Source organism: Mesoplodon bidens, assembly GCF_964165515.1.
Source record: "Mesoplodon bidens genome assembly, chromosome: 1".
Classification (NCBI taxonomy): Eukaryota; Metazoa; Chordata; class Mammalia; order Artiodactyla; family Ziphiidae; genus Mesoplodon; species Mesoplodon bidens.
In genome coordinates, this window is record NC_138176.1 from 103,515,463 (window position 1) to 103,541,964 (window position 26,502).

Consider the following 26,502-nt stretch of genomic DNA (forward strand, 5'->3'; position numbering starts at 1 on the left):
AAGGAGCAGAAAAATTATTTGAAAAAATAGTGGCCCAAAACTTCCTTAAAATTGATGAAAGACATGACTGTAAATATCTTTAAAAGCTTGGTGAGCTCCAAGTAGTATAAACACTAAGAGTTCCACACCAAGACACGTTATAATCAAACTGTAGAAAGACAAAGAAAGAATCTTGAAAGCAGTAAAAGAGAAGCCACTTGTCACATACAAGGGATCATCAGGAAGATTATGAGCAGATGTCTCATCAGAAACCTTGGAGGCCAGAAGGCAGTGAGTTGCTATATTCAAAGTGCTGAAAGAATTTGATGAAGGTGTTCGTTCATTTGGCTGTTCCCTGGATTTTATGTAAAAATCTCTGGGGAAATTTCCCCTATCATGCTCGCTAAAAATGTTTTTAAACTTTCCAAAGTTACTTCTTTAAAATGTTTTCACTACAACTAATGGAATAATGCAAATATATACCATTTCTACCCGCTTACCTCTCCATTCCTCCTTTCCATGACAATCTCACGTCTTCATTCCTCAGAGTAACTGTTGTAGGAACTCTTAGAGACATCTCAATATTCGTTTTTCTTCTTCATCTTAGTTTAACAAACCCCAAATTTTAGCTGGTGCATTGCTTTCCAGCTAGGACTATATCTCCCAGCTTCCCTTGCAGCTACATGTGGTTGTTTCTAGAATCTGGTCAGTGAGATTAAGTGGAATTGTCGCATCTGGGAGACTTCTCAGAGTTCTCTTTTAAAGGCAAGCCTTTCTCTCCCTCTTTCCTCCCTCCCTCCTGTTGCCTTGCATGATGACAAGATGGCTGGAGCTCTAGCAATCATCTTGAACCATAAGGACATAGGCCATATCATGGGACAGTGGAATGGTGACCCAGAAGGAGCCTCTGTCCCTGGTGATTCCAGCTTCCACCCTGGAATGTCTATCTCTGGACTTCTTTTACATTCGTGAGAAATGAGTTTCTATCTCACTTGAGTCACTTTTTTTTTTCCAGTTTCTGTTACTTACAATCAAACCTAATTCTACCTGATAACAAACATTGGCAACTCTGGTGTTTCTCTCCACGTATTTCTCTAGGCCATATAGCTATATATACATGCAAACACATAGACATATGTGTAATTTTTTTAATGTCTTTTGTTTAAAAATGGAGTCAACAAATGTCTCTGCTTCTAACTTTTTTTAAAAAAGAATAATGTAAAGGCAAATTTAAGGGAAAAATTGCATATTATTTATCACTCTCTAATCAGCAAAGATTTTTAAAAGACTGTTTCAATGCATGAAGTAAAATGAGCGCCCTCTAGTCCTGCTGGTGGGGAAGGAACGTATACTCTCAGGACGATGATTGAACAACATGTAACAAGAGCTTTAAAAATGTTCCTACTCTCCGACGCAGCAATTTCCCTTCTTAGATTTATGTTGAGGAAATACAGAGGTGCAGAGATCTATGTTTGGGAATGTTTATGACTGTCTTGCACATAACGTTGGAGATGCTAAAAGCTCACTAGTGGGGAAATATTCAATGAAATACGGTACATCCACAAAAGGGAATACCATGCAGTCATAAAAGTGGTGTTTATAAATAATGTTAATGACAGAGGAAAATGCTCCCCATATAATGTGAAAAAGCAAGCTGCAAACCATACATGAAAAAGTATATGAATCCCACTTGGGAAAAAAACCAGAAGTAAACATTTTTAAATGCTAATGTCAGGTCTCTCTAGGGGTAGCACTACAGGAAACTTTTGCTCCTTTACACATTTTTCATTGTTTCCCAGATTATAGTAAACATTTACTCAGGTGTGGGGGAGGCAAAGTCGGAATTAATGCAATAACAGTAAATACTGATTGCTTCTCGTGTGATTAATGCCGGGCACTGCGTGAGGTCAGAAACTCGGGCCAATGGAAGGCTTTTTCCTGCTGAGGCCGCAGAATGACCAGTACCCCAATGGACACAGTGCAGCCTGGCCTGTGGCCAAGCATGGAGAAATAGGAGGGGAGGTGAGCAAGAGAAACAGAGATGACCTCACTTCCCGGGTTTCACAGGCATCTTCTCAGACGCCCTGCCACCCTACTGTCCCATTTCACAGATTGGGACCGCCAGGCCTGTGACCCCTGACTCTGTAACCCCTCCCTGGCTGTGAGCTGCTTGGTCCACCCATGTCTGTGTGTTAGATTTACAGCCACGGACCAACGCCCCGCTCGTGCTGCAGGGTTCTCCCTGGTTGGGAGGTGCATCGCAGGTGTTTCATGGCACTGCATCCCTTTTCTGCAGAGCCCCTTCTTTTGGCTGCACAACTTGGGGGGGTGGCGCAGGCAGGAGGGGAAGGGGCCTTCACCAGCCTGTGCCCTGCCCAGGCAGCCTCTTCTTCTCGCAATTGAAGGTCTTGCTCGGCTAGACAGAATAGGGACCCAATCTGCTATTAGAGAAAGAGAAACATTTCCTGTCTCTGTGCCCTAACATCAGGTGAGAAATGCAAAAGGAAGTGTACCTCCAAACTGCACCACCTGCAGTGGGCGGGACGGAGGGTTGTAGCCAGCCCCCTCCCTCTGCCATCCGTCTTCTGCTCCTGGATCTTGGCAGCTCTACTGCCAGAGGGGCAATAAAAGTCTCGGAGTGATAGAAGGCAAACAGTAGAGGCTGCAGAATAAGAGCTCCTTATGGTTTTGAAATGGGCCTGTTCAGATGCCTTTTCACGTGCCTCCCATGCAGTAGTTGGTGCTGGCTGGGAATGAAAAGAAAAACAAGAAAGTAAGGTTAGCCCTGGGTTTCTTCTTCCTTTTTATTCAATTGGTTGGTTTTTTTTTTTTAATTCTGAATTGTAAAATCTGGCGCTGAAGCCCCAGACGGCTGCCCGGCCCACTCAGGTGCTGCCTGGCCTTCTGCTGCAGGTGGAACCCAGGCTCTGGGCCTTGGCCTTGGCTGCTCACCTGCTCAGGGCAGCCCCCCGCCTGCCTACTGGCCAGGCGCCTGCCCTCGGCTCCCATAGGGTCCTGGGCAGCCCGCTGCCCTGGGGGAGGGGGCCTTGTTGGCTGTGTGCCTGGTGGGGGCCAAGGGTGACGGTGGCCTGGCCAGGAGGAGCTGTGGGCAAAGGGCAGCTCCCGTAGCAGGCTGGTGATGTGGTCCTGGGCGTGAGGCTGGAGTGAATTAATCCATCCCTCCCACCAGCGTACGTTCCCAGAGGGCAGAGGCCAGTGGGGCTCCCTGGTGTAGCCCTGGGCCTAGAACAGTGCCTGGCACACAGTAGGCGCTTAATGAACACGTGTTGAATGAATGAACGGACAGATGACCTGCCTGATCCTCAGGATGGGATGGGGGAGGGGCCCGGGAGGAGACGCCTCCCTGCCTCCCAGAGGTGATGGTCTGGGGTGCATTCTGATGGTCTGGGGGTGCATGGAGGAAAGCTCCCCCTCCTCGCTGCAGGGGCAGATGGGAGGAGGTGTCACTGCGCCCCACCCAGTGCCCGGGCATCCCTCCCCCTGCCCAGTATAGAGGGTGGGAACGTCATCCCCATTTCGGAGGTGGGAAAACGGAGGCCCAGGGAGGTAAAGGGACTTGGCCAAGGTCATAGAGCTGAGAGGGCAGAGCCAGGATGAAAGTCTAGGTCAGCCTGACTCCAAGAGGGCTGTGGCCAAGCCCCTCACTCCCGCCAGGCCTGAGGCCTGCCCCGCCCCCAAGGCCTGCTCACCCCTCCCCCCGTTCCCCCTCCCCCCAGGCCAGCTTCCCTCTCCCACTTGGGCCCCCAGCCCGCCTCTGACCCCGGCTCCCCCGCCGTCCCCAGGATCTGCAGGTCATCAGCACAGACGAGAGCCAGGTGTTCGTGGCCGTGCAGGAGTGGTACCAGACCGACACCTACAACCTCTACCAGTCGGACCCGCGCGGCGTACGCTACTCGCTGGTGCTGGGGGACGTGCGCAGCTCGCGCCAAGCGGAGGAGAGCGTGGTCATCGATATCCTCGAGGTGGGACCCTCAGTGCAGTCTGTGGTGGGCCAGGTGGCACCCCTGTCCCGGCTTCCCCCCTCTTCCCTCCCCATCTCCACTGCTCCATCCCGGGGACCTGCCAAAATTCTGTCAAGGGCCAAATGTTTTAGACTGCCGGTCAAAAGGGTACAACGCAGGTACTTTTAGAACAGGAGAGAAAACTTGCTCTTTCTGATGAAATTCAAGTAACAGTAATGGAGTACCTTGTGATACAGGTCTGCTAATGAGAAGAATGGAATTGGGGGGGATAACATTCTGCTGAGTTGGGGTTCAGGTTAGTGGTCCCCATCATCCACTCGATCACCATCTGTTATCTGTAAAGCCGTTCCTGCCCTGAACGCCACTGCATGAAACAGGCAGGTGACAGAAGCTGGGACCCTCCCCTGTCCATCTCCGGCCTCACGGCCTCCCCGGCCCCAGCCCTGGTCTCCTTGTCCCTCCCCTCTGTGTATCCCATGTCCGTCTGGCTGTCTCTTGCTCCCTCTGTCTCTCCCTTGGCCCTGCAGCTCCTCTCTCTGAGGTTGGGGGTTGAGGCCTCCCTGCCTGCAGTCCTCAGACCTCCCTGTGCCCTCCCTGGGGTCCCGCCCCCATCTGTGTCCCATTTAAGCCACTTGCTCTTGTCACGTGACACCGAGGGGCAGATCAGAGGCTCTGAACTGGGGCTTCCGGCTCCCACGCCAGGCTCCCTCCCCCAAGAAAACACCCACGCACCATCCTGTACTTGGATTCCGCAAATGTCAATCCTTCACCCACCGTGGGCCCAGCCTGGACCTGGCCTTTCACGGTCACCTCCTCTGTTCTTGTCCACACCAGAGCCGGGCAGGGGGTCCCTCAGCCGCTTTACAGGTAAGGAACCTGAGGCTCAGAAAGGGCAAGCCACCTGCCCAGGTAGACCAGAAGTCAGCGAAAAACCAGAAGCAGCCCAGGGGTGTCGGTCCAAGCTCCATCCATCTTCCTGGCTAGCACTCCCTCAGTAGGTCATTCACCCTTAAATTCCTCCGTCATGCCCTGGCCTCAGGGAGCCCCCAGCCAGTGGGCTCACCTGCAGGGGCCATGCGTTCTCATGGTAAACGCCAGTGGCGGTCCTGCCAGGCTCTGCTGTCCTGCGGAGCTGGGGAGGGTGTCCCGTGGGCGGCGAGCCGAGCCTTGGGCATCAGTGCGGGTCAATCCGGGTGGGAGGCGTCCTCCTGGACAGAGCCAGAGCTGCAGCCTTCCTCTTTGAGTTGTCATCAGCTGAGCAGAAGCAAGGGAGTAATGAATGTAATCATTTGTTTACAATGAGAACCCATTTGTCAGGGTTTACTTCCCGAGCTGGACAGCCTGTGGCTCACTGCTGCTTGCTGAAAGTTACACACAGGACAGGCGTGTAACCAACACGTAAGGAGGGCACCTCAGACAGGAACGTCCATGGCCCACTGCGGGTATATGTAGCTCCTGTACCGCACGCCAGGCTCCAGGCCCTACCCCCGGGACACAAGGAGGAGTAGACAACCTCTCACAGGGCTCCGGACTCCACAGGAAGACCAGCTCCCACCTGGTGTGTCAGCCTCTAGAAGACACCATGAGGGGCAGTCGGCCAGCCCAGGGTGGAAGTCAGGGAGTACTTCCTGGAGGAAGGGGTGCAGACTGAATTGAGGCTGAGCAGAAGTTAGCCAGCTGAGCAGCCAGGGAACAGTGATTCACGCCAAAGATCAGGCAGTGAGAGGCCGTGGGGATGGGAGGGAGTTCACAGTGGCCAGATCCAAAGCTGGACCCCCTTGCAAGTGACTGTGCTTCTCTGAAATCCACTTAATGAGGATCACAGGTAGTGGTTACAAGCACAACTGTGGAGCCCCACTGCTGGGGTTCAAATCCCAGTTCTGGTATGTATTTGCTGTGTGACCTTAGGCACATTACTTAACCACTCTGTGCTTCAGTGTCCCCATTGCAAAATGAAGACGACAGTAGTACCTTCCTCAGAGGGTTGCTGTGTGAATTCGTTTCCGTTAAACACATACAGCAGCACCTGATGCCAACTCAGTGCTCAGCAGGCTCTCGACAGTTTTCACTGCAGGTGCCTTCTCTGTGGATTTGAGATAGTGCATGGGAGGGGCCTGGCCTAGAGGTTCTACACGTGCCCCAGTTCCATTACTGTCATGGTTATCGTTCATCCCATGTCAGATCCAGGAAAAATGTCTTATCCCAGACGTCACAGGCAAATACTGCCCCGAGAGGCCTGAGCTTTCAAGGGCCTATGAGCTCTGACCTCTGCAGGATGGGTCCTGGTTCCAGACAAGACGGCAACCCTTTTCCGGGGGCCTCTTTGTGTTGGAGCTTGGGTTAGGAAGGGGGTTGAGGGGGCTTCCAGTCTTGTGCCCTGACCCTGAGGAACCCTGGCCACAGCTGGGAGACCGTCATTGTAGTGGGCTAAATGGGGGCCCACAAAAGCTACAGCCACATCGAATCCCTGGAACCTGTGACCGTGAGTTAATTTGGAAAGAGGATCTTTGCAGCTGTCATTAACTGAAGGATCTTGAGATGAGCTCATGCTGGACCCTAAACCAATGACAAGTGTCCTGGTAAGGATCAGAAGAGGAGACACAGACACACAGGAAAGAGGGCCCTGTGAAGACAGAGCAGAGAGTGGGGTGGTGTGGCCGCAGCCCAGGAACACCTGCAGCCACTTGAAGCAGGAAGGATCCTCCCTGAGAAACTTCAGAGGGAGGGCAGCCCTGCCAACGCCTTGATTTTGGACCTCTGGCTTCCAGACTGTGAGAGAACAAATTTCTGTTGTTTTAAGCCCTCCCTCCAGCCGCCAGTTTGTGATGCTTTGTTACGGCAGCCCCCAGGAAGTGAGCACAGCCATGAAGAGGGCAGTTATGTGAAGTGGGCACATCAATACTGGGAGCCAGCACTCAGCTGATCACACCCTCCCCAGGGAAACTCGGCCTGTTACTACCTCTTCTGGGATGGGAGGGTCCATGTTATTTACTGCTGAGTGTTTTCACGGAGACCAGTGGGGATATAAAAGGGCGCTTTCCAAATAAAGCAAGCCATCACTGGGCAAATCAGCAACCTATCTGCCCCTAGGACATCAGGGGAGGCATCTAGACTCAGCACCGAGCAGGCCAGGTGCCCGCCCCCTGGTGATGCCTCAGGTGAGCCAGAGACAGTGATGTCACCATGAGTGAGAGAAGGGGCTGCGGTCCTCCTGCCCCTGGGGCTGACCCCAGAAGGACCATCCCCTAATCCTCGTCTGTGGAGATGAGGGCCAGACCCCTGGTCTCCAACCCAGAGAGAAGCATCCTAGCGGAAGACACAGGCAAAGGGGGATTCAGGTTAGCAACTGGCAGATGGGAAGGTTTTCCAGAATTCTCCGTGAGGCCCACTGCAATCTCTAGGGTCCTCACATGTGGAAGGAGGGGCAGAAAGGAAAGGCAGAAAAACACACAGAATCATGGAAGAATGGCCAGGGAGATGCTGTACCGCTGGCTTTGAAGAAGCAGGAGGGGCCGCAAACCAAGCACCCCAGCACCTCTAGACACGGGGGAAAGGCAAGGACACACGTCTCCCCCGGAGACACCAGTTGCTTTCAGCCCGATGGGACCTGTGTTGGACTTCCGGCCTCCAGAGCTATAGCATGATCAATGTGTGTAGTTTAAGCCCCTCTGTCTGTTACCTGTTGTCGCGGCCACAGGAAGCTCATACACGGTTCACTGTGCATCCGAACCTCTGGGATCCACCCTGGCCTGCTCCCCACCTGTCAGACATTTGGTATGGAGGCTTAGGAAAGCACCAACCTCCTGGAGTCTGATAATTTAATGAGACGGACATTAATTCCCTTGCCCACCACGTAGAAGGCACTTAACAACTGTGTTTTATCACTCTCAGCCTAAGCATCACACTTGGCCATGGAACTTCAGGTAAATCCCACAACTCAGCCTCAGTTGCCTTGGCTTCATGCTATTTATAGAGCAGCAAAAGCTGCTTCGGTGCAGGGGACACAGGTTCGTGCCCCGGTCCGGGAGTATCCCACATGCTGCGGAGCGGCTAGGCCCGTGAGCCATGGCCGCTGAGACTGCACGTCCAGGGCCTGTGCTCCACAACGGGAGAGGCCACAGCAGTGAGAGGCCCGCATACCGCAAAAACAAACAAACAAACAAACAAAAACAAAGCTGCTTCGGGCACACAGGGGCCCCGAGGAACTCAGACCACACCAGCGGGCCTCGGTTACTGGGGCCAAGTCTTCCGTGCCCAAGGAACTTGCCGAAAATGTTCATTTCTGTGGGACCAGGAGGTTGAACAATTGGGAATTGCTGATATCTGACCCTTTCTTGTGCGCGAACTCAGTAACTAATGATAGGATGTGTGTGTTCACTGCCCTGGCCCCTCAAGAAACCCTGAGAAAGGGGGCACAGGGCAGGCTGGGGCCAGCACGGACCCTGTCCTCACAGTCTGGCATCTGCATGTGGGGCTGAGCTGAGGCAGTCCCCGGAGGAAAGCCCAGAGCGACTCCATGGGTCCAGGCCCTGTGGGTCCACTGGGAGGGAGGCGAGGGGCTAGGGCTCTGAATCAGGAGCCCCAGCTAAAGACAGCGTGACCGAAATGCACAGGCACCTCGGGGACCAGGGCTCTGCTCGCCGTCCAACAGCCGGGGTCTGGATCTGGGAGGACAGCTCAGTGTTGTGAAATGCACTCAGAATTTAGGGTCAGACAGTACCGGCTCCCAGTCAAAGCTCAGGCCAGCGTCTCTGGTCCCTTTTCCCCACAGACCCACTTGCCTCCAGGGTGTATAGTCAGCTTCAGCTCTGGGCTGTTCTTGGGGTGAAATGAGGCCGTGCACACAGAGCTCTTAGCAAGGGGCTGGGCAGGCTTTTGCCATCCTTCTTGTACTTCTGTCCCAGGTCCGAGGGGTGAAAGGAGTCTTTCTGGCGAACCAAAAAGTCGACGGGAAGGTGGTGACGCTTATAACCTACAGCAAGGGCCGAGACTGGGATTACCTGAGGCCTCCCAGCATGGACATGAACGGGAAACCAACCAACTGCAAGCCTGTAAGTGCCCTGCTCACTGCATACACCTTCCCCAGGGTGGGCACTAGACGTTACCTCAGGCCCTAGGGGTCAGAGATGCTGATGTCTGAGAAGGGCCATCTGGGAGACATGAACCACCTATTTCTCTGGGTGTGGTGGAGAGGGCCACATGAAACTCCTTGCTTTACAGAAGAGTTAACTGCAAGTCAGAGAGGGGAGTGTATCAGTCAGCTCCTGTCACAACAGCGCTGTGTAACAAGCCACCCCAAACAGCAATCACTCTTCTCGAGATCTGTGAGAGGCTGGGCTCGTTCATGCACCTTGGGGGTTGGTCGATTTAGGAAGGGATCTAGTATCCTCCTCTGGGACCAGCCCAGAGAATGACACATTCTCAGGCAATAGCAGAGGTGCAAGAGAGTGAGCAGAAACATTGCAAGAACACTGCAAGCCCGCCTGTGCATCTGTTAAGCCCTGTTGGCCAATGTCAAGGGCCAGGAAGTACACTCTGTGGAAGTGAGGGGCTGGATAAGTGAGGGGGAGCCAGGACACAGCCCAAATGTCATGAGCCCTAAGCCAGTCCAGCTATTCCAAGGGTGCCTTTCTACATGAATATGAGTATAGGCTGCCCCAGTGTCTTCACTGCCTTGAGGGTGGAGAGGGCTGGAATGCCCTTTTCTTCTTATTCAGTGAACTCCTACTGACACCTGAAAACCCTGTCTAGATATCCCCTCCACTGAGAAGGCTTCACTGGGCACACTTACTTCTATTTCCCCCTGGCTTCGATCGGAAGCCCCTCACAGTCAAGGACCCCCATCACTGCTGTGCCTCTGTAACTAGAAAGAATAACAGTGCCTATTTCACAGGGATAGTCATTCAACAAACACGTAAGGGGACCTATATGTGCAAAACACTGTTCTGGGTGTTGGGAATACATCAGTACACAAAATAGCAAACAATCCTGCCCTCTTGAGATCTGCCTGGATCTCTGCAGGGCCCCTGAAGATGGTAGGCACCCTGCCTGGACAGCCACTGACCACTCTCCAGGGCCAGGGTGGGGCTCTGTGCTCTCCGGGCAGAGCCTCGGCCTGGGCAGTGTCAGTCCCTCGCTCCCTGACCTCACCGACTAGGGGCCTGTGCTTGGCCTCTACGCAAGCCCCCCTCCCGCTAATAACGGGATAATAACACCTGTCGACCACCGGGGAGAATTAAGCACCTGCCCCTTGTAAAAGCTCTTCTGAGAAAAAAATTGCCGTGAAAGGGCTTATTTTTGTATCATCATCGACAAAGGTAAGCCATATTAATCTGTCAAAGCAAGTTTTCGCTAAGAATAGATTCTTGTCTGCAATTATGCAGCTCAGCGAGTAGATAACCTTTCAAGATTTGTGCCCTGGCCTTAAAATAATAAAAGTAGGGGTCAGCTGGTAAGTGTGTGGCTGCAGGCAGGCACGCAGAGAGCCCGATGAGCACAGTGGACAGAGGACAAGTATCGGGACACCCAGCTGGGCACAAAAGACAGAAATCACAGCCTTGGCTGCGAGGCCCATTACCCTGTGTGTGCAGACCTGGCAGCAGCGGGTGGGGGGCATGCCGCGTGAGCAAGCGTGGCCCTTCTCCTGGGTTTCTTCTCTGTGTCCACTCAGCCACACAGCCTCCAACTGCACAGGGCAAGCTACACTTGAGTGTTTATTCCTCATCAGAAATGTGATTCCTGCTTATTGCAGAATACTTGGAAAAAGCAGAAATGTATAAAAAGGGGAATAAGTTACACCTGTAACCACGTCACCCAGAAGTAATGGTAATCGGGCATTTTTCTGGTCAATCCTTTGGCTCATATTCACGTTAAAAAGTCATCTTTGGGATCCTGACACGTGTGTGATTTCTGCGTCTTCCATTTTTCTCTTAACTCTGGGTCATGAAGGTTTTCCCGGGCCATTTGACCAGTTCTCTGGCTGGGGAGATTTCCTTCCAGTGACAGGGAATAGATGAGTGTGGATCAGACCTGTTTTAGGATGAGAAATGGCCGTTGGAAGACTGTTTTGTATCTGTTGACATCTGGATTCAGAATGAAAACCCATTCGTTTTGCTGCCTGTGGCAACTCTTCTCAGCAACCGGACTGAGCCTAGCAGTGGGGTGTCCGGCAGGGACGGCTGACAGTGTGGCCCTCCAGCCCTCCGGCAGTCTTTGCTGGACGCCTCTTGAGAGCACCAGCCAGCTCCTGCATGGAGAGGGGCCGAGAAGGGGGAGCCTTGGGACGGTGTGGGCCTCCCAGCTCAGTCCGCGTCACATCCATCCAAGCCCTGCAGGTACCCGGGCCACCCCACCAGGACGAGGCATTCAGCACCGACTGCCCTGGCACCAGCCTGTCCTTGAGGTCTTCCCACCCTTGGCCTGGGTGTCCTCGGGGGACCCTGCCGTGTCTGACTGTACACCCCAAAAGCAACCTGGCACTCAATGCTTCCCGTCCCATCACATGTGCAGGTGCCCAGTGCCCTGGGGGTCGGCCTCTCCAGGCCTGCCTGGCCTTCCACGCCCTTTATCAGCTCAGCTCAGTCGGCTGGGCCTTGCGTCAGCTTGTCAGATACCAGCAGAGCACCCGCTACACAGCTCCAGGACCGGCTGGAAGGCATCTGTGTGGCCCTCCATGGCGCCAAAGGGGACTGCAGCTGTGTCTGTGGGCCACTGCCGACCGCAGGGAACCCTGAGGAGTGTTCCACTTCTGGCCCCAACAGGCAACCAGCAGTCAGCACAGAGCAGCAGTGGGCTGGGGAGGGGGAGGGGCAGCCAGGTTCTATGAGCCACAGCCTCTGACTTGCTCTGTTCACTGCACACAGAGACAGTGATATTGTGTGCACAACACATCAGGGAATGTGGAAAAGGCTAGTTGCAGCCTGGGGAGACCAGCCCAGAAGCTTGGCCACTCCAGGCCCCGCCTGGCCCCCCAGGACCTCTGGGGCACCAGAGCAGGGTCATGCCTGGGCCGGACCTTCTCAGACCGGGAGCGTGCCAGTGGGACACAGGAGGGCGGGCCACGTCCCTGCCGAGGGTCCTATTCCTCCTGCTGTAGAGCTTCCTTCTGCAGGTAGAGACTGGCCCTGCTCAGAGAGGTCACGGGCACCCCTCCCCCTGGACACGCCCTCCTCGTTAGTTCCTGGTCGTTGGATGGGTGAGGGGGCCGAAGGGTGTCACCACAGGTATTAGTTCACCAACCTGCTTGTCAGCTGTAAGAAACCAGGAGAAATCCAGAAGGGGGGACAGCTTCACCTTCCACAGTGGGTCAAGTTTGTCCTGTGCAATCCAGGTGTTCCTGGATGGGGACTCTCCTCCGGGGTGATTCCGTGACCAGGCTCCCCGGTCCACAGAGCCCTGCCATCTTCAGCCTGGGGCTCCCCAGGCTGCGCCGGGGAGGGCCTCTAGCCTACCAAGTCTGCTTCAGGAGGGGGTCTCTTTCAGCTCATTTTGCCACCTCTTATTTTGTTTGTTTTTAGTAGCTTGACTGAGGTACCAATCACATCCCATACAATGCACCCATTTAAAGTGTGCAATTCAGTGGTTTCTAGTATCTTCATGAGCTGTGCAACCACCACCGTAGTCCATTTTAGACCATTTTCATCACCTCAAAAGGAAACCCTGTACCCTTTAGTCACCACCCCCCATCTCCCATCCCACCCCCTGCCCTGAGCAACCACTAATCCACTTTCTGTCTCTATAGATTTCCCTGCTCTGGACATATCCTGTCAGTGGAACCATACAGTATGTGATGCAACAAATACATTTTTATAAACTCTGGTACAGACAAATAGAGCCCATCTCCCACTGGATCGGGCCCTGGTGGCATCTGACCCAGATCCATATCCAACCTACTATCGGTTTTATTTTTAACTTCAGATAATCTGTATCAAACATACTCAGTTCATGGACCAGAAGAAAGTGTTAAAGAAACATAAACCGTAGAGAAAAAACATGTCTCGGTGGATTTCGGTAGACAGTAGAATATAGCAATGACCCTGGAGGTGTGGGTGACAGGCAGCCCCGGCTAATGGCTGGCGGGTCGCTGCCCGGTGCCGTGTCCGGTGGCCTGGAGGGAGCTGTGCAGAAACCTTGGGCCTTGTCCCATGCCCTGTGGTCTTTTGGTCTATTGTGGATGTGACAGAAGGATTGTGGCCTTGAGTCACCGAGGCCAGGGGAGAGGAGACTCGGGAAGGTCAGTCCAGAGGACACATCATTCTCAGCTCGTCTGTTCCCCCGGCATCCCCCAGCCCTGGCCAGGGGAGCTGGCTGTGGCCTCTGCCGTCTCAGCAGAGGGTGGGGATGCAGGCAGCTGGGGTGGAGACAGACGACGGATCTGGCAGCTCCGGGCAGGAAACAGCTGGTACTTGTCCTCCTTCTGGGGGCTGCTGGCCCAGTGTGCCTGGAAGTACCAGACCCTCCACGGGGCTCAGAGCGTGGACTCTGGAACCAGGCAGCCTCAGCCGTGGACCCAGCCCCACCACTGCCCTGGCAAGTTGCTTAAATGCACTCTGCCTCAGTTTCCCCATCAGCGCAGCAGGGATGACGGTACAGATGTTGAGAGCATTCAGTGATGCGCACCTTGTAAAGTACTGGCGCTGGCCCAGAGGCAGCCGAACAGCACTGTGAGTTGCCGTTGGCTGTCTTAATACAACCAGTGTTTCTGCCCCTCCAGCCAGGGCACCAGCCGGGGCTGTGTCAAGGTTGCACTGATGCTCGTGAGTAAACTGGGCTCTAGCGTGCCCACCTTACCCCCTGCCTCTCCCATAGGGCGCAGGGCTTACGGGGTGTCCCGCAGCTGTCGCCTGATGCCCACCTAAGAGACCCCCAGTAAATGTTCTGGGCGGATGAATGAATGAATGAACGTGGGCATGGACCGTGCGCTCTCCCTCCCGGAGTCCCGTTCTGCAGCCCAGCTCTGCACTCAGGAGCCACGTTGGGGAGCCCGCCCTCCAGCACCCAGGCTGGGAGAACCCTCCACTGGTCCTGACCTGACAGCCTTCAGCTGGCTGTCAGCCTCCAAGCCTCCTGTCTGCCTTCCCCCGACCCCTCTGAAGCACTCCTGATCCCCCCTTCACAGCCAAAAAGCCACAGGGCTGGATTCAACATCAGCCTTACTTTTCTCAGGTCACTTCTCCCTCCCAAGTGCTGACCATGGCTCCTTCTCTACCCCCCCACAGCCGGACTGCCACCTGCACCTGCACCTGCGCTGGGCAGACAACCCCTACGTGTCAGGCACTGTGCACACCAAGGACACTGCCCCCGGCCTCATCATGGGTGCAGGTAAGAGGCTGCCATCACGGTCAGGAGCCATCACTGCCTGCAGGATGCTCCAGTTTCAAGGATAGAACTTGATGGTCACGGGCCTGGGGCTATGGTGTATCCACTGGGGGCAGTGCCACAGCACCTCTAGGAAGCCAGCTCACCTGGCACATCACCCTGAGGGGTAATTGCATAGCCCAGAGTGGGCACCTGATATGCGTTGACTAAATGAAAGGTGGATGGGTGATGGATGGAAGGATGGATGGATGGATGGATGGATGGATGGATGGATGGATGGAAGGAAGGATGGATGGATGGATAGATGGATGGGTGGGAGGATGGGTGAAAGGAAAATTGGATAGTTGAAAGAATGGATAGTCAGATGGCCCGATGGAAGAATGGATAACAAAATGGTGAATGAATACATAGAAGGATGGATGGATGGGTGGATGGATAGATGGACGGGAGAACAACTTGCATCATGGTTGACTATTGGTCCCTAAAGAAGGTTCTAGTTTAGTGGGGAGAGAGAGACACATATACAACTAACATAAGGGGAAACAAAAGAAGTATACATTGTGATTGTGTCTGTCTACCCCATTAAACTAGAACCTTCTTCAGGGATCACTAAATGTGTGCCGATCTAATAAAACTCTAAAATAAGGTTTATGTGAGTTAGAAGAATCATTCCAAATAAAATCACATGTTTTACAAGTCCATTGCCAGGTAGCGGCTGGCATCTGGTTTTCCCTTTACCCATCAGCGTGGGGATAGCCTCACCAGCTCTCAGCAGCTAAGTCCAGGGAAGGGTCCCTGACGCCATGGAGACAAAGGCGGGGAGGGCAGGACCGTGTCCATCGTGTCCACAGTTGCTATGGTGGCCCTTTCTCCCTGGCCAGTCCCTGAACTCTTCTAATCACCATGACAACCCTGAGACGTCAGTGCCCCTACTTTATGGAGGAGGAAACGAGCCCAAGGAGAGGGAAGACTTGCCCGCAACTTGCAAGGTTCCATCAGGAAGCTTGAGACCCACCCCAGGCTCCTCAGGGAAGGGAAGCCCCAGCCCCAGGAGGGGCTGCTGTGCCCCTTGAACCTGCAGAAGGCAAGGCTCTGGGGCGGGCCCATCAGGCCCGCCACTCTTCTGGGCTGTGGAACGGCCAGGCTGAGGCTCTGCACAGCCAGGGTGCAGATGGGGCGAGTGGCAGTCGGAGAGAGAGTGTCTCTGCCCATCACACAGGGGGAACCACCAAGGCCTGGGCCGGGTCTCACAGCTTCCTGAATCAGGGGCTCCCTCCCTCTGTCTACTCCAGCACCATCTGTGACCCGGAGGATTTGCGCCCCAGACCCTGAGCTGGATGACACATCCGCCCCTTCAGCAGACGTATCCCAGCACTGAGGCCCGGGCCTGGCTGTGTGTGAGAGGGTGAATGAATGAATGAATGAATGAGTGAATGAGTGTATGAATAAATGAGTGGCCATGCTGAGATGGCAGGAATGGCCTTCCAGGCAGAGGCGGGAACGGGTTTTTCAGAACGACCGAATCAGAGCCCATGAAGGGGCCAGGAGGTGAGATCCCCTGTCCGCTCTGTGGGCCTCTGATGGCGGGAGACCTTGGTTATCCGAGGGGCGTCTCACGTTATTCTGGAGAGGGTGGCTTTCCAGTAGGGGAGCGAGCGACACAACCAGACAGAGAAGACTGCAAGTAAAACCTTTCATCTTCTGAGCGTCCTTCTGTTCATCTACGGCCCTGGGGGTCTTAGTCAATGACTGTGATTGGGGCGGGGTCTGCCCGCTTCAATGATGGACGTGTGTCAATCAATGAAAAATCACACATCAGCCTCGATTTCAGTGCAGCTCATGGGGCTCCAGGTCCCATGCAGGGACAGGCTGGCTCGCCCATGTCGGGCACCCCCTGTCTTGTGGACTCTATTCCCTGGACCTGAGGGCGATGGTGTATTTTTTTTTAAACGTCTTTATTGGAGTATAATTGCTTTACAATGGTGTGTTAGTTTCTGCTGTATCACAAAGTGAATCAACTATACGTATATATATATATCCCCATATCCCCTCCCTCTTGCGTCTCCCTCCCACCCTCCCTATCCCACCCGGCATGGACATATATACACTACCAAATGTAAAATAGATAGCTAGTGGGAAGCAGCCGCATCGCACAGGGAGACCAGCTCAATGGTGTATTTAAAATGCTTGTTCGTGAGGGGTTGAAACCCCAAATTCTTGTCCAAAGTACAAAAGGCGGAATTTCAAATGTTTCCACTGCTCAAAGGCCTTGAAAGCTCTGGACGACCATTCCAGGCCCCCAGGGATGCTGTGAGGAGCTGCAGGAAGTTCACTTCATTGTATGCAAGTCACACGGAGAACGGCGAGCTGGCAGCCTCCCTCCCTCTCACTGTCCCTGGCAAGGGCAGGATGCTACATTTATATTTCATTCTGCTGCTTTTTCATCTCGCCGTGGCTTTTCTGAGATGGATCCATCCGTGCAATGTAGGCCAATTAAGGTGTAAGTGTTTTACATCCTCCACTCCAGCCCTGAGCGTCTGCTGGGAACAGAGGGGAAGGTGGAATGAGCTGGGCTCCCTCGGGCACCGCCGCAGCCGCTGAGCAGGGACCAGTTTCCCACTAGCAGCCCCCACAGTGGGCTGGACGATGTGGCAGGAGCAATGGGGCCACGTGACGGCCTGTGCCTGGCTGAGCTTCCCGAGGCAGCCATGGGCGATGGCTGCCTGTTTCCAGGGAGTCTCTCTCCTGATCTCCCCGCCATCCATCCCTCATTCCACCCTGAGGCAGGCAGGTGGGAGTTACAAGCCCCAGGTTCTACCGCCTCCAGCTGCTGGGCCTTGGGCATTTATTGGACCCTCTGAACCTCAGTTTCCTCACCTGCAAAAAGAGGATGAAACCTCCATCATAAGGCTGATTTGGGGATCAGGTAGAAAGCATCAACACCAGGTGTGTTTCCACAGGTGGCCCTGTCATTTGAACAGTGGCTGGACACCACTGCCCTTGTGCCGGGCTGCATGCCAGGGCCCTTCTACTGGGGACCTGCCCTCCGGTTCGGCGGACAGAGGCCAGACCCACAGATGGATGTAGAAAATGGAGCCATGAATCCAATGAGGAAGGGAAAAGGATGGTTCAAGAAGCAAAGACCGGAACTCGAGCTTCTAACTCCCAGGGTCTAGAAACAGCCATAGTGAACCCAGAAATAAACCCAGCGGGCCGAGACTGCCAGCTGGAATGTTCTTCCTGACTGGGCGTGTCAAGGGGATGTGTCCTGCAGAGGTAGCAAATCACAGACGGATGGTTGAGACAGAGGGCGCTGGGCCCAATTCTGACTTGGGCCTTTCTGAGCTCTTGCTCTGGGGCTCTACACCTCCCTGAGCCTCAGTTTCTTCATCTGTGAAATGAGGATAATCATCTCGGACTTGGGGGCACTGAAAGGTCTGATGCAGGTCGAAGGCCCTCTCTGCCCCAATGCCCTGCACCCGTCCTGGGCCACCACGCAGCACACGCTGCTTCTGGCTCCTCATCCGGACGTGAATCCTCAGGACCACACAGAGCACAGGCTGCAAACGCTTCCCGGATGCTGGCTCTGACAGTCACATGGCTGAAAAAACCTTGAGGGGCCGTGACGGGGAGCTCGGAGCACCCCTGCCCGCTCTGTGCCAGGAAGACCCCCGGGGCTCCCAGGAGGAGCCCTGCCTCCCAGCCCTCCTGCAGAGTCCCTTCCTCTGTGACTCAGCCAGTCGGGGACCCATCATCCCCATCAATCAATCTCATCAATCCCAGGTGAGAGGCCGAGGGGCGTGAGCAGGTCAAGAGCTGACCTGAGGCCCATCAGCCAGGCGGGGGTCACTCGGGCCCTCTGGAGCTGGGGACTTGGCAGCAACCAGAGGACCCGAGGGGCGGTCCCCTTGCTCCTGTTCCAGCTGCCGCAGGGCTCTGCCACGTTGGGGGCCACAGTGAGGGGTCCAGGCCACCTTCCCCCTCTGCCAGCTGTGGGCTGGGGTGGATCTTGTGCTGTCCCTTTGCTCTGTTCTGGCCCTAAGGCCTGAGCCACTCTGAAACCTGAGATCGAGGAAGCAGGGAGAGGAAATGCACATTCAGTGAGCGCTTACTGTATACCAGGCCCTGAGAGCACAGAAGCGGGGTGGAGAGGTCGGGCTGTCGGGGGAGGAGGCCCAAGGAGACCCCAGAACAGCCCGGAGGGGACGTAGAGGGAGGCCTTTCTTAGTCTCATCCCCGGGCCTCAGTTTCCCCTCTGTAAAGTGAGGGCACCAGCCCCAGTGTTCCTGCAGAGCCTCCCACTCTGGTGGCCTGTGGATGCGTTCTGTGAATTTCCCCTTAATTTTCCCCGGTGCCTGTTAGGTGACTGGCAGCCTGACAGCCTTGGTAGACGGAACAAGGAAAACAGATTGCGTCACTTAAAAGACAGACATTGTACCCCTGAAATCACCGACTGCAAATTTGCCTGGGAAGTTGAGCTGACGCCGCATCCTTTGCTGCATGGCTTCTGTATTTGATGCGCGGGTCCTGGCGTCTCTGCTGGCATCTGGAAGGATGGGGGGATAAAGGGCTCCCCTTCCTTCCTCTCCCCCGCCCAGCTGTTGCGTTCACTCACTCATCTCCCTCTTTTCATTCAGCAGCCTTTCCTCAGCACCTTTTGGTGGCCGGGCGGGTAGAAGGGAACCCAGCTCAGCAGCTGACCCTCTGCCCCACCTCCCCTGACTGACCTCGCCTCCCACCTCCATGCTGTCGCCAAGGGCCAGTCCCTCTGCCTGGCACACCTGCCCCTTTCCCTTGGCCAGTGGCATTTGTCTTTTGAGGCACAGTGCAGAGGTCACTTCCTGCGGGAATCTCTCCTTGATGCCCCTCCTGCATGGGTCCGTTAGCTTTCCCTTCTCTGCTTTCACAGTTCCCTGAACTCGCAGGCATCCTGGCTCTGTGCACAGCTGCAGGGCATCCTTCTTCGACTAGGTTGAGAGCTCCCTGGGAGCAGGCACATGGTTACTCAGCTTGGATTCCCCACGGCTCAGCACAAGGCTGGGCAGAGAGCAGGCACTCAGCAAATGCTGATGAATGAGTGCAGCAGTGGGTGAGTGGGTGGAATTGATGAAAAAGAGACAGATGTGTGGATGGATGGATGGTGGATGGATGGATGGATGGATGATAAATTAATGAAGGATGGAGGGATGGTGGATGGATGGATGGATGGATGGATGGAAGATTTGGTGGTTGGTTGGACCTCAAAAAAAGGCGGGCACACAAACCCTCTGCCACTCTACTTGAACTCACTTTGCCTCATCTATTTGAGGATAATCCATCTCCTTTGGGATTTTCCAGTGACATCTAAACTTGGCTCTGGAAGAGAGACTTCTGACAGCACCACATGAATAAGTCTCCAAAGTGCAAGTGGTGCACAAGTTGCCCAGGTCAGGGGCTCCAGGAGAGAGTCCAGAACGGCTTCAGTGTCCTCATAACAGGTCCCCTTCATCCTGGAAGCTCAGGCCCCTGGTCCTTGCCATCCTCATGTGGTCACAGCAGAAACCTGCCCAATCTGACCCATCAGAAAATCCCACTGTCCGAGACCCTTCCGAGGAGGCTGTTTAGGGCCATCCAGCCCAGCTCAGAGACCACTGAGACTGTCCCACAGCTGCGTCCTCTAGGTGGCCACCGTTCTTTCTGTAGGGGTCCACTTAGGCTCAGTTTCCTATCTGTAAGCTGGAGTCACCTTGGATGCTAAGTGGGGATTCTTCCCCCTCTGGCAGCAGCCCCAGGATTAAGTTCCAGCCCCTCAGAGTGGCCTTCAAGGCTGGTGACCCACCTGCCAGGCTGGTATGGGTTCAAGTGAACCACGAACAAGGAGGAGCCTCCTGGCTGCCCAGCTGGTTTGGTGCCTACCTCACCATCCTCCCAAACATCCCCTCAACAGATATTTAATGAGCACCTACTTTGTGCTCACCCTGCCTCTTACCTGGACTGCTCCGGACTGCCCTGGACCTGCCTCTGGCCTCTCCTGCACCCGGCCCCCAGGGGGCCTCCAGATGCAAGCCCAGCCATGTCTAGCCGCAGTTTAAAGCCCGTCAGGGGCTGCCGTGTCCCCACATTGGCCACATGGCCAGCATCCTCTCTAGCCTGTCCCTGACCCCCACTCCACGCTTTTTATTCCTGAATCACACTCATCACCGTGGGTCCCCCTGAAGCCCCCAAGCTCTGCCTGCACCTGGGCTCAGCCGGAGCTGCCTGAGGCTGGCTTTCTCTGGGCAAAGTTCATCTTTTACTGCTCAGACTAGGACCCGTAGTGGTGACGGCAGGCCCATCATTATACGAGGAGGGCAGAGAGGGGCATCCGCCGGGTGGCTTTGGGGCTGGGAGGTGTAGACCCAGAGCACATCAAACACCAACCTTGTTTGGGGATCTGGCTACACTCAGACCTTGGTAAGGGGGAGAGTGGCCGATCCTAAGAGCAACCCTGCCACTTTGCTTCTGGACCAGGTAACCTGGGCTCCCAGCTGGTGGAATATAAAGAAGAAATGTACATCACATCAGACTGTGGGCACACCTGGAGGCAGGTAAGGTGGCAGGGAGGGGCCTGGAGCCCACCATGCTCACTCCGCCGAGGCTCCTGGGAGAGTCTGTTCTCTCATCCCCTCCCTCCCAGAGGAGTTCTGAGACACGCTTCTTCATCTTCCCCGACCTGAGGGGCTGCACACAGCTCCTTTTAGCAGATGTTACATCACCATCTGTGAAAAGAGAGCCCAGGCCAGGCTGCCGCCACCGCTGCTGTTCTTTCAGCAGCCACTGCTGGAGAATTCCAGATCTGACGCATCTTCCCACGGTCAGACAGGTTACCGTGAACATCGAAGCAATGGGGATCAATGCCAGGGACGGGCTGGAGGTGCTTTCCGGCAGGAAGCCACACGGGGACTCAGAAGCTTGGCTGAGCCCAAAGGCCAGGAAGTGGGGGCCCCGAGGACAACCTCCGGGTTCCTGGCAGGGACAGCTGCTGAGTGGATGGCACAGACTTGGGAGAGAAAGAGAAAATAGGGAAGAGCAGGTTTTGGGGGGCCACGGAGAGTCTGGGTTGGGCCTCCAGGGACACATCCATGGGATGATGGATGTGTGGCCCGAGAAAAGAAAAAGCAGGAAAGGGAGAAGAAACAGGAGAAAGCAGTGATGCAGGGAACGGCCCCCAGCACTGGGGGTCACACTGTGAGGACCCCTCCCTGCTATGCCCACATGCGGCTCAAATTCTCAGACTGGAGGGCGGGATGCTGCAGGCCAGTGGGCGTCACGCAGAGCAGGGCGGGTGGGGAGCGAAGGCTGACGGTCCAGAGCCCTGTGCAGTCAGGCAGCCCAGGAGCCGAACCCACGCGCTCCGCCCCAGGAGAGGCCCCGTCTCCCTCTACGCTTGCTATTTCTTTCCAGCAAAAAAAAAGCCTCATCTGGTCTGCCAGCTTCATGGAGTGACAGTTTCTACTTTAACTGCTTAAGAAAATGCATTAAATTTTCGTGTGCATCTCCTCTTTCGGTGGATGTAAGAAGCTCTGTTTTCAGGTCAATTTTTTGCACCCCTGAGTATCCCACTTAGAGCCCCCTGCCCAGGTACCACTCTGGACAAATATGTTAACCCCCAAAGTGTGAAGCTCACCTGTACCCTGGGTTTAAAGCCCTGGTGTTTTTTAATAATATGCAAGAAACAAGGAATTTTGAAAAGGGCCCAAGAGATTTATTGTGTTATAATATTCCTATTTCACTAAAACTAGTGAAACATGTCTCAACTTTCTTAAAGGTCACCACCTGTCCACTTATCAGAGAAATCGCCCCCCTGCTTCCGGCTTGTTAGACTTAATAGACCAGGTGAAACAGAAGAGAAAGGTATTCACGGTGGCCACTTTTGTCAAGCAATTTGCTTAGACTTCAAACTTGGGAACTTGTCAGAATTAAATGGGAGAATGTCTGTTCAAGATTGAGCTGAGGTACCCATTTCTTCCCCAGTGATGGGGGAGGGGTGGGGGAATGGGGGGCTCGAGTGCCTGGCAGAGGAGCGGGGGATGCCCATGTGTGCGCGTGCGTGTCAGAGGGAAGGCGTTTACTGGTGGGGGGCAGTAGGCAGAGGCCAGGGTGGGACAAAGGCACGAAGGCCAGACGACCAGGTGAGCTCAGGCCGGTTTGTCAAGGATGCAATGAGCTGTCTCTACAGGAAAACTCTTAGAATGTGAATTACAAATAACACTGTGCATGATGCTTAAGGGATGTATCATTTTATTTTATTTATTTTTGGGGGAGGAGATTTATCATTTTAAAAACATGACTTCCCTGGAATGATCAAAAAATAACCAGAACACGTTTAAGGAGCCCCCTCTAGAACTCAGGGTGTGGGAGAGAAAGGATTGGGGGACCCCTGCCTAGGCGATGGTCAAGGCACAGAAAACCATAGCAACGGATGTACAAAGACCCTGTGATCCAGTGGTGGGTGTTGGAGCCCCCTTGTTCCTGAGTCCCAAGCTAACGAGAGTGGAATTGCCCGTGGGGGTCCCCTGGGATGGCTGGGAGGCACCCCATCTCCTCAGTGGATGGACAGGACAAACGCCCCCCTGCCTGTCCTTGCGGGAGGAGGGTGCAAATGATGTGGGGTCTGAGTGCAAGTGAGGGTTGTGCACACGTTCGGGGCCATGCCCCGGAGCTAAATCCTGTTTGGGAGCAATCCGAGGACCCACTTCCGGCTTACCTTTCACTATACCAACCCTGCGGATCTCCCCAGGAAAGGAAGCGGGTTAGGCCCCCAGTGGAGTGGGAAGGAGGGCTCCCACCGGGCGGGTGGGCAGAGGCCTCTGCAAGTTCAAAGGCAGAGACGGATGTGCTTGGGGCATGCAGTGTGCCTCTAGGACCATGTCACAGGACCCAGCGTGGTTTCCACCACCCTGCCTGGCAGCCCGGAGGCCCCAGGAGGCAGCCTAGCTTCTCCTTGAATAACCCCCAGGACAGAGAGCTCACTATTTCCTGGAGGAGAAGACTGTCTGCTTGCTGCACCTCCCCCTCCCCCCTCAGCGTCCCTCCCCCAGGAAGCTTCTAAAAGGGGAATCTGCTCTCCCCACTCCCCAAGCAAACCTCGGGTGTCCCCAACCACCTACGGCAGGGAGGAAGTCCCAACCATCAGCTGACCCACGAGCCCTGCTGCCCGGCCCATCCACGGGCCTCTCCACCTGCCCGCAGTTCCAGCCCCAGCAAGTGGCTCGTGCCCCGCCCGATGCGCTGTGACCCGCACCCCCCACCCCGGGGTGCCCGCTGGCTCAGGTCTCGAGTTTAACTGGAGCACATCATTCACCCCCAGAACACGGGCTGGGAGCCCTGTACTGTGGCAGAACCTGGGCTGGGCAGAGAGGGTGGGTTCGATGGGCTGCTTGTTGTTGGAATCTGAGTGGGCGAGTCACTGGGTGGAGGTGGTCTGTCTCCTTGCAGGGGGCGGGGGGTGTTTCCCTGGGCTATGAATTTCTGGAGCGTTAAGCTTTCATTTCTACCTCTGGATCCCAGGACCCAGACAGAGGACCTGAAACACTGGGTGTGTCTGACGGGTGGAGAGACGAGGAGGGGAATTGTGCAAAGTTCTTCCCCACAGCACCTAAGTCCACATGACATCACCTCCCTCATCCAGGAGGTGCTCTCTGGGTTAGTGTAGCCGCAGGCAGCACACGTATCCAGAGTGCCACCCAGAGCACCTGCCAGAGCTTAGGACACCCAGGCCCAGGGACTCCTCTGACCCCGGCAGGCGCGGCCATGGAATCTGGGGGGAGGGAGATGCAGGGGTGGATCCCGGAGGCCCCAAGCTAGTGCTCTGGGCCCTCACCCCACCCTGCGACCTCGTCACTCGCAGGACACAGATCCTCCTCCTGCTGAGAATGTCCTGCTCGTGGTGACAGCGGCTCCTGGTGGATGCGGCAGGCGGTCCATCAGAGACCCGGGGTCTACCCTAGCGCTGCCAGTTGCTAGCTATGTGGCTGCAGGCAAGTCGCTGTGTGTCTCTGAGCCTCTGGTCTCTCTTTGGAAAATGGGGAGATGACCTCTGAGCGTGGTTGCTATTAAACAAGGCTCTGTACGTGCAGCAGACGCCCCCGTGCCAGTCACCCAGTTCTCCCCTCCCCCGCATCAGACATGTTTAAGGGCGCAGTTCACAGGTATCCAGGTCTCTTCCACCATTCTTCGTAAGGGACCTCTCCTCTTTAGTCAAGCCAGAAGGGTTTCCTAGAGAGTTCCTGTGAGCAGCGGGAAAGCCAGCAAGATGATGAGAAGGTGGAACTATCTGGGGAAGAGCTTTGCAGGCAGGGAACAGCATGTGCAAAGGGCCTGAGACGTGTTCAGGGAAAGGAGACCAGGGTGACTGGTATACGGGAGGTGGGAGAGAGTGGGCAAGGGCCTCTCATACAGAGCCCCAATGACCAGGGAAGGGTTTGGATGCGATTCTAAGGGCCATGGGGGCCATTGGAAGGTTCTGGTGGGGTTAGGGGATGTGGGGGTAATGGGATGTCAGGGCTGAGGGCTTGGCCTGGAGGCACCACCAGCTCTGCTGAAGTTCCTGTTCCTAAGAGGTGAGGCCTCTGCTCCGGGTCCTCCCCAAGTGCCTCCTGCCGGCTCTGGAAAAACAGACATTCAAACAACGGAAGACTCAAGATAGAAGATCGGGGGGAAGATGCTAGTTAATAGTTATGTGGGTGTGTGTGGTTTTTTAAAAAAATGATTTCCCCGTTCCTGCTCGCTCATTGCTCTAGAACAGGGTCCCCGGGTTGTGGGAGCTTTCGGGGCTCTTTCTGCCAGGGCAAGTGCAGAGGCAGCGACGTTTGGGTCAACATCTGCTTGGAGATGCACTTATTCCGGCCTCGCTCGGCACCAAGCTCTGCAGCAGCTGCCTCCCCGGCCCAGGAGGGGCCCCAGAGCCACAGGCACAAAGGCCTAGCCAGGCCCCTGTGCGGAGCGGCTGACACCCGTGAGCGTGCAGCCCCTGGCGAGGGGCTGTGGGTGTGGGGTCCTGGCTCCATCCCGTCTCCCCCTGAGTTTCCCTGCAACCCTGCTACAGAACCCACAGGCCCTGAGACGGTCAGACAGGGTGGGAGGTGAATGGGGCCCTGGCCCACTGCAGGTGGTCGTGATGGGGCCACTTCCTGTAGGCGAGGTACAGGGTTGCAGGGGATGTGGCAGGGGACATTGGTGCCCTCCTCTGTGTGGAGTCAAGACACAGGCTGGCTGTCTAGGTATCTGTGTTCATGGAAGATCTAGAGGGGACACCCGGTGTCCTGGCAGGACTAAAGAGCCACACCCGGCTCTGCCACCCACCAGCTCTGAGGCCTTGGCTTGGCCCCCATAGCTCCAAGCGTCAGCTTGCTCATCTGTAAAATGGGACCCCATCCTAGGGCTGTTTGCAGACAAGCGACGTCACCAGAGGTATTTCCTCCTGCAAGAGCCCTGTCCAGGCCACTCGACCTTTTGTCCCCTGAGGACTTGGTGGAGATTCACTCATTCATTCATCCCCCAGCTGTGAGCTGAGGCATGTGCCGGGCCACAGAAAGGGTTCAGAGGCAGGAACGGCCTTTGAGGAGCTCCCTGGCTGGAGGAAACAATGACAAATTAGTGCAGTAAGTGCTGGGAGAGGGGGCCCAGAGATGCTCCCCACGCAACCTGGCATCAGGGAGGGCTTCCTGAAGGAGGTGGCACGTGGACTATCTTAATGTCAAATAGAGGTTTGCTTTTGCTGGTGATGCTTATCCTAAATGCTTTTCTAAATTCCACTATTTCTCATCCTCATGTGTCGGCCTTTTTGGTGCATACGTTTTTCCTTCAGGCAGGACCACCTGCAGTGTTTATTTGCATTTTTCTCTCTTGTCAGTGGTCTAGAAATCACCATCTGCATCCATTCATCCCACACGTACTGAGTCTGGGTGGTTGGGGGAGCATGGGGATGGCCTGGGGACACCGGGAGCCTCAGGCCGGCCCCGCCTCAGGGAACCGGACTCTGCTGCTGCCCCCCAGGCAGCGGGTCGGCAGTTCTGCCCCACTGGAGAGCGACCCCAGACCCTGAACAACCTCCGACCCTCCTCAGGGTCCCGCCCTGAGACCCCCGGCTGCTGTCTTCTGCAGGTATTTGAGGAGGAGCATCACATCCTCTACCTGGACCACGGCGGTGTGATCGTGGCCATCAAGGACACCTCCATCCCCTTGAAAATCCTCAAGTAAGGCC

The 26,502-nt window shown here is 55.3% G+C and overlaps 1 protein-coding gene across 2 annotated transcripts in view; it reads left to right on the forward strand.

Moving 5' to 3' along the window:
* The window catches only part of SORCS2 (sortilin related VPS10 domain containing receptor 2), a 554,389-nt gene that overhangs the window by 493,753 nt on the left and 34,134 nt on the right, over window positions 1–26,502 (forward strand). For both annotated transcript variants that reach the window (XM_081229160.1, XM_081229161.1), the window contains 5 exons: window positions 3,783–3,962; window positions 8,867–9,013; window positions 14,180–14,282; window positions 20,769–20,845; window positions 26,403–26,494. In XM_081229160.1, coding sequence (XP_081085286.1) covers window positions 3,783–3,962; window positions 8,867–9,013; window positions 14,180–14,282; window positions 20,769–20,845; window positions 26,403–26,494 — 599 coding nt within the window. The remainder of the gene's footprint in view (window positions 1–3,782; window positions 3,963–8,866; window positions 9,014–14,179; window positions 14,283–20,768; window positions 20,846–26,402; window positions 26,495–26,502) is intronic.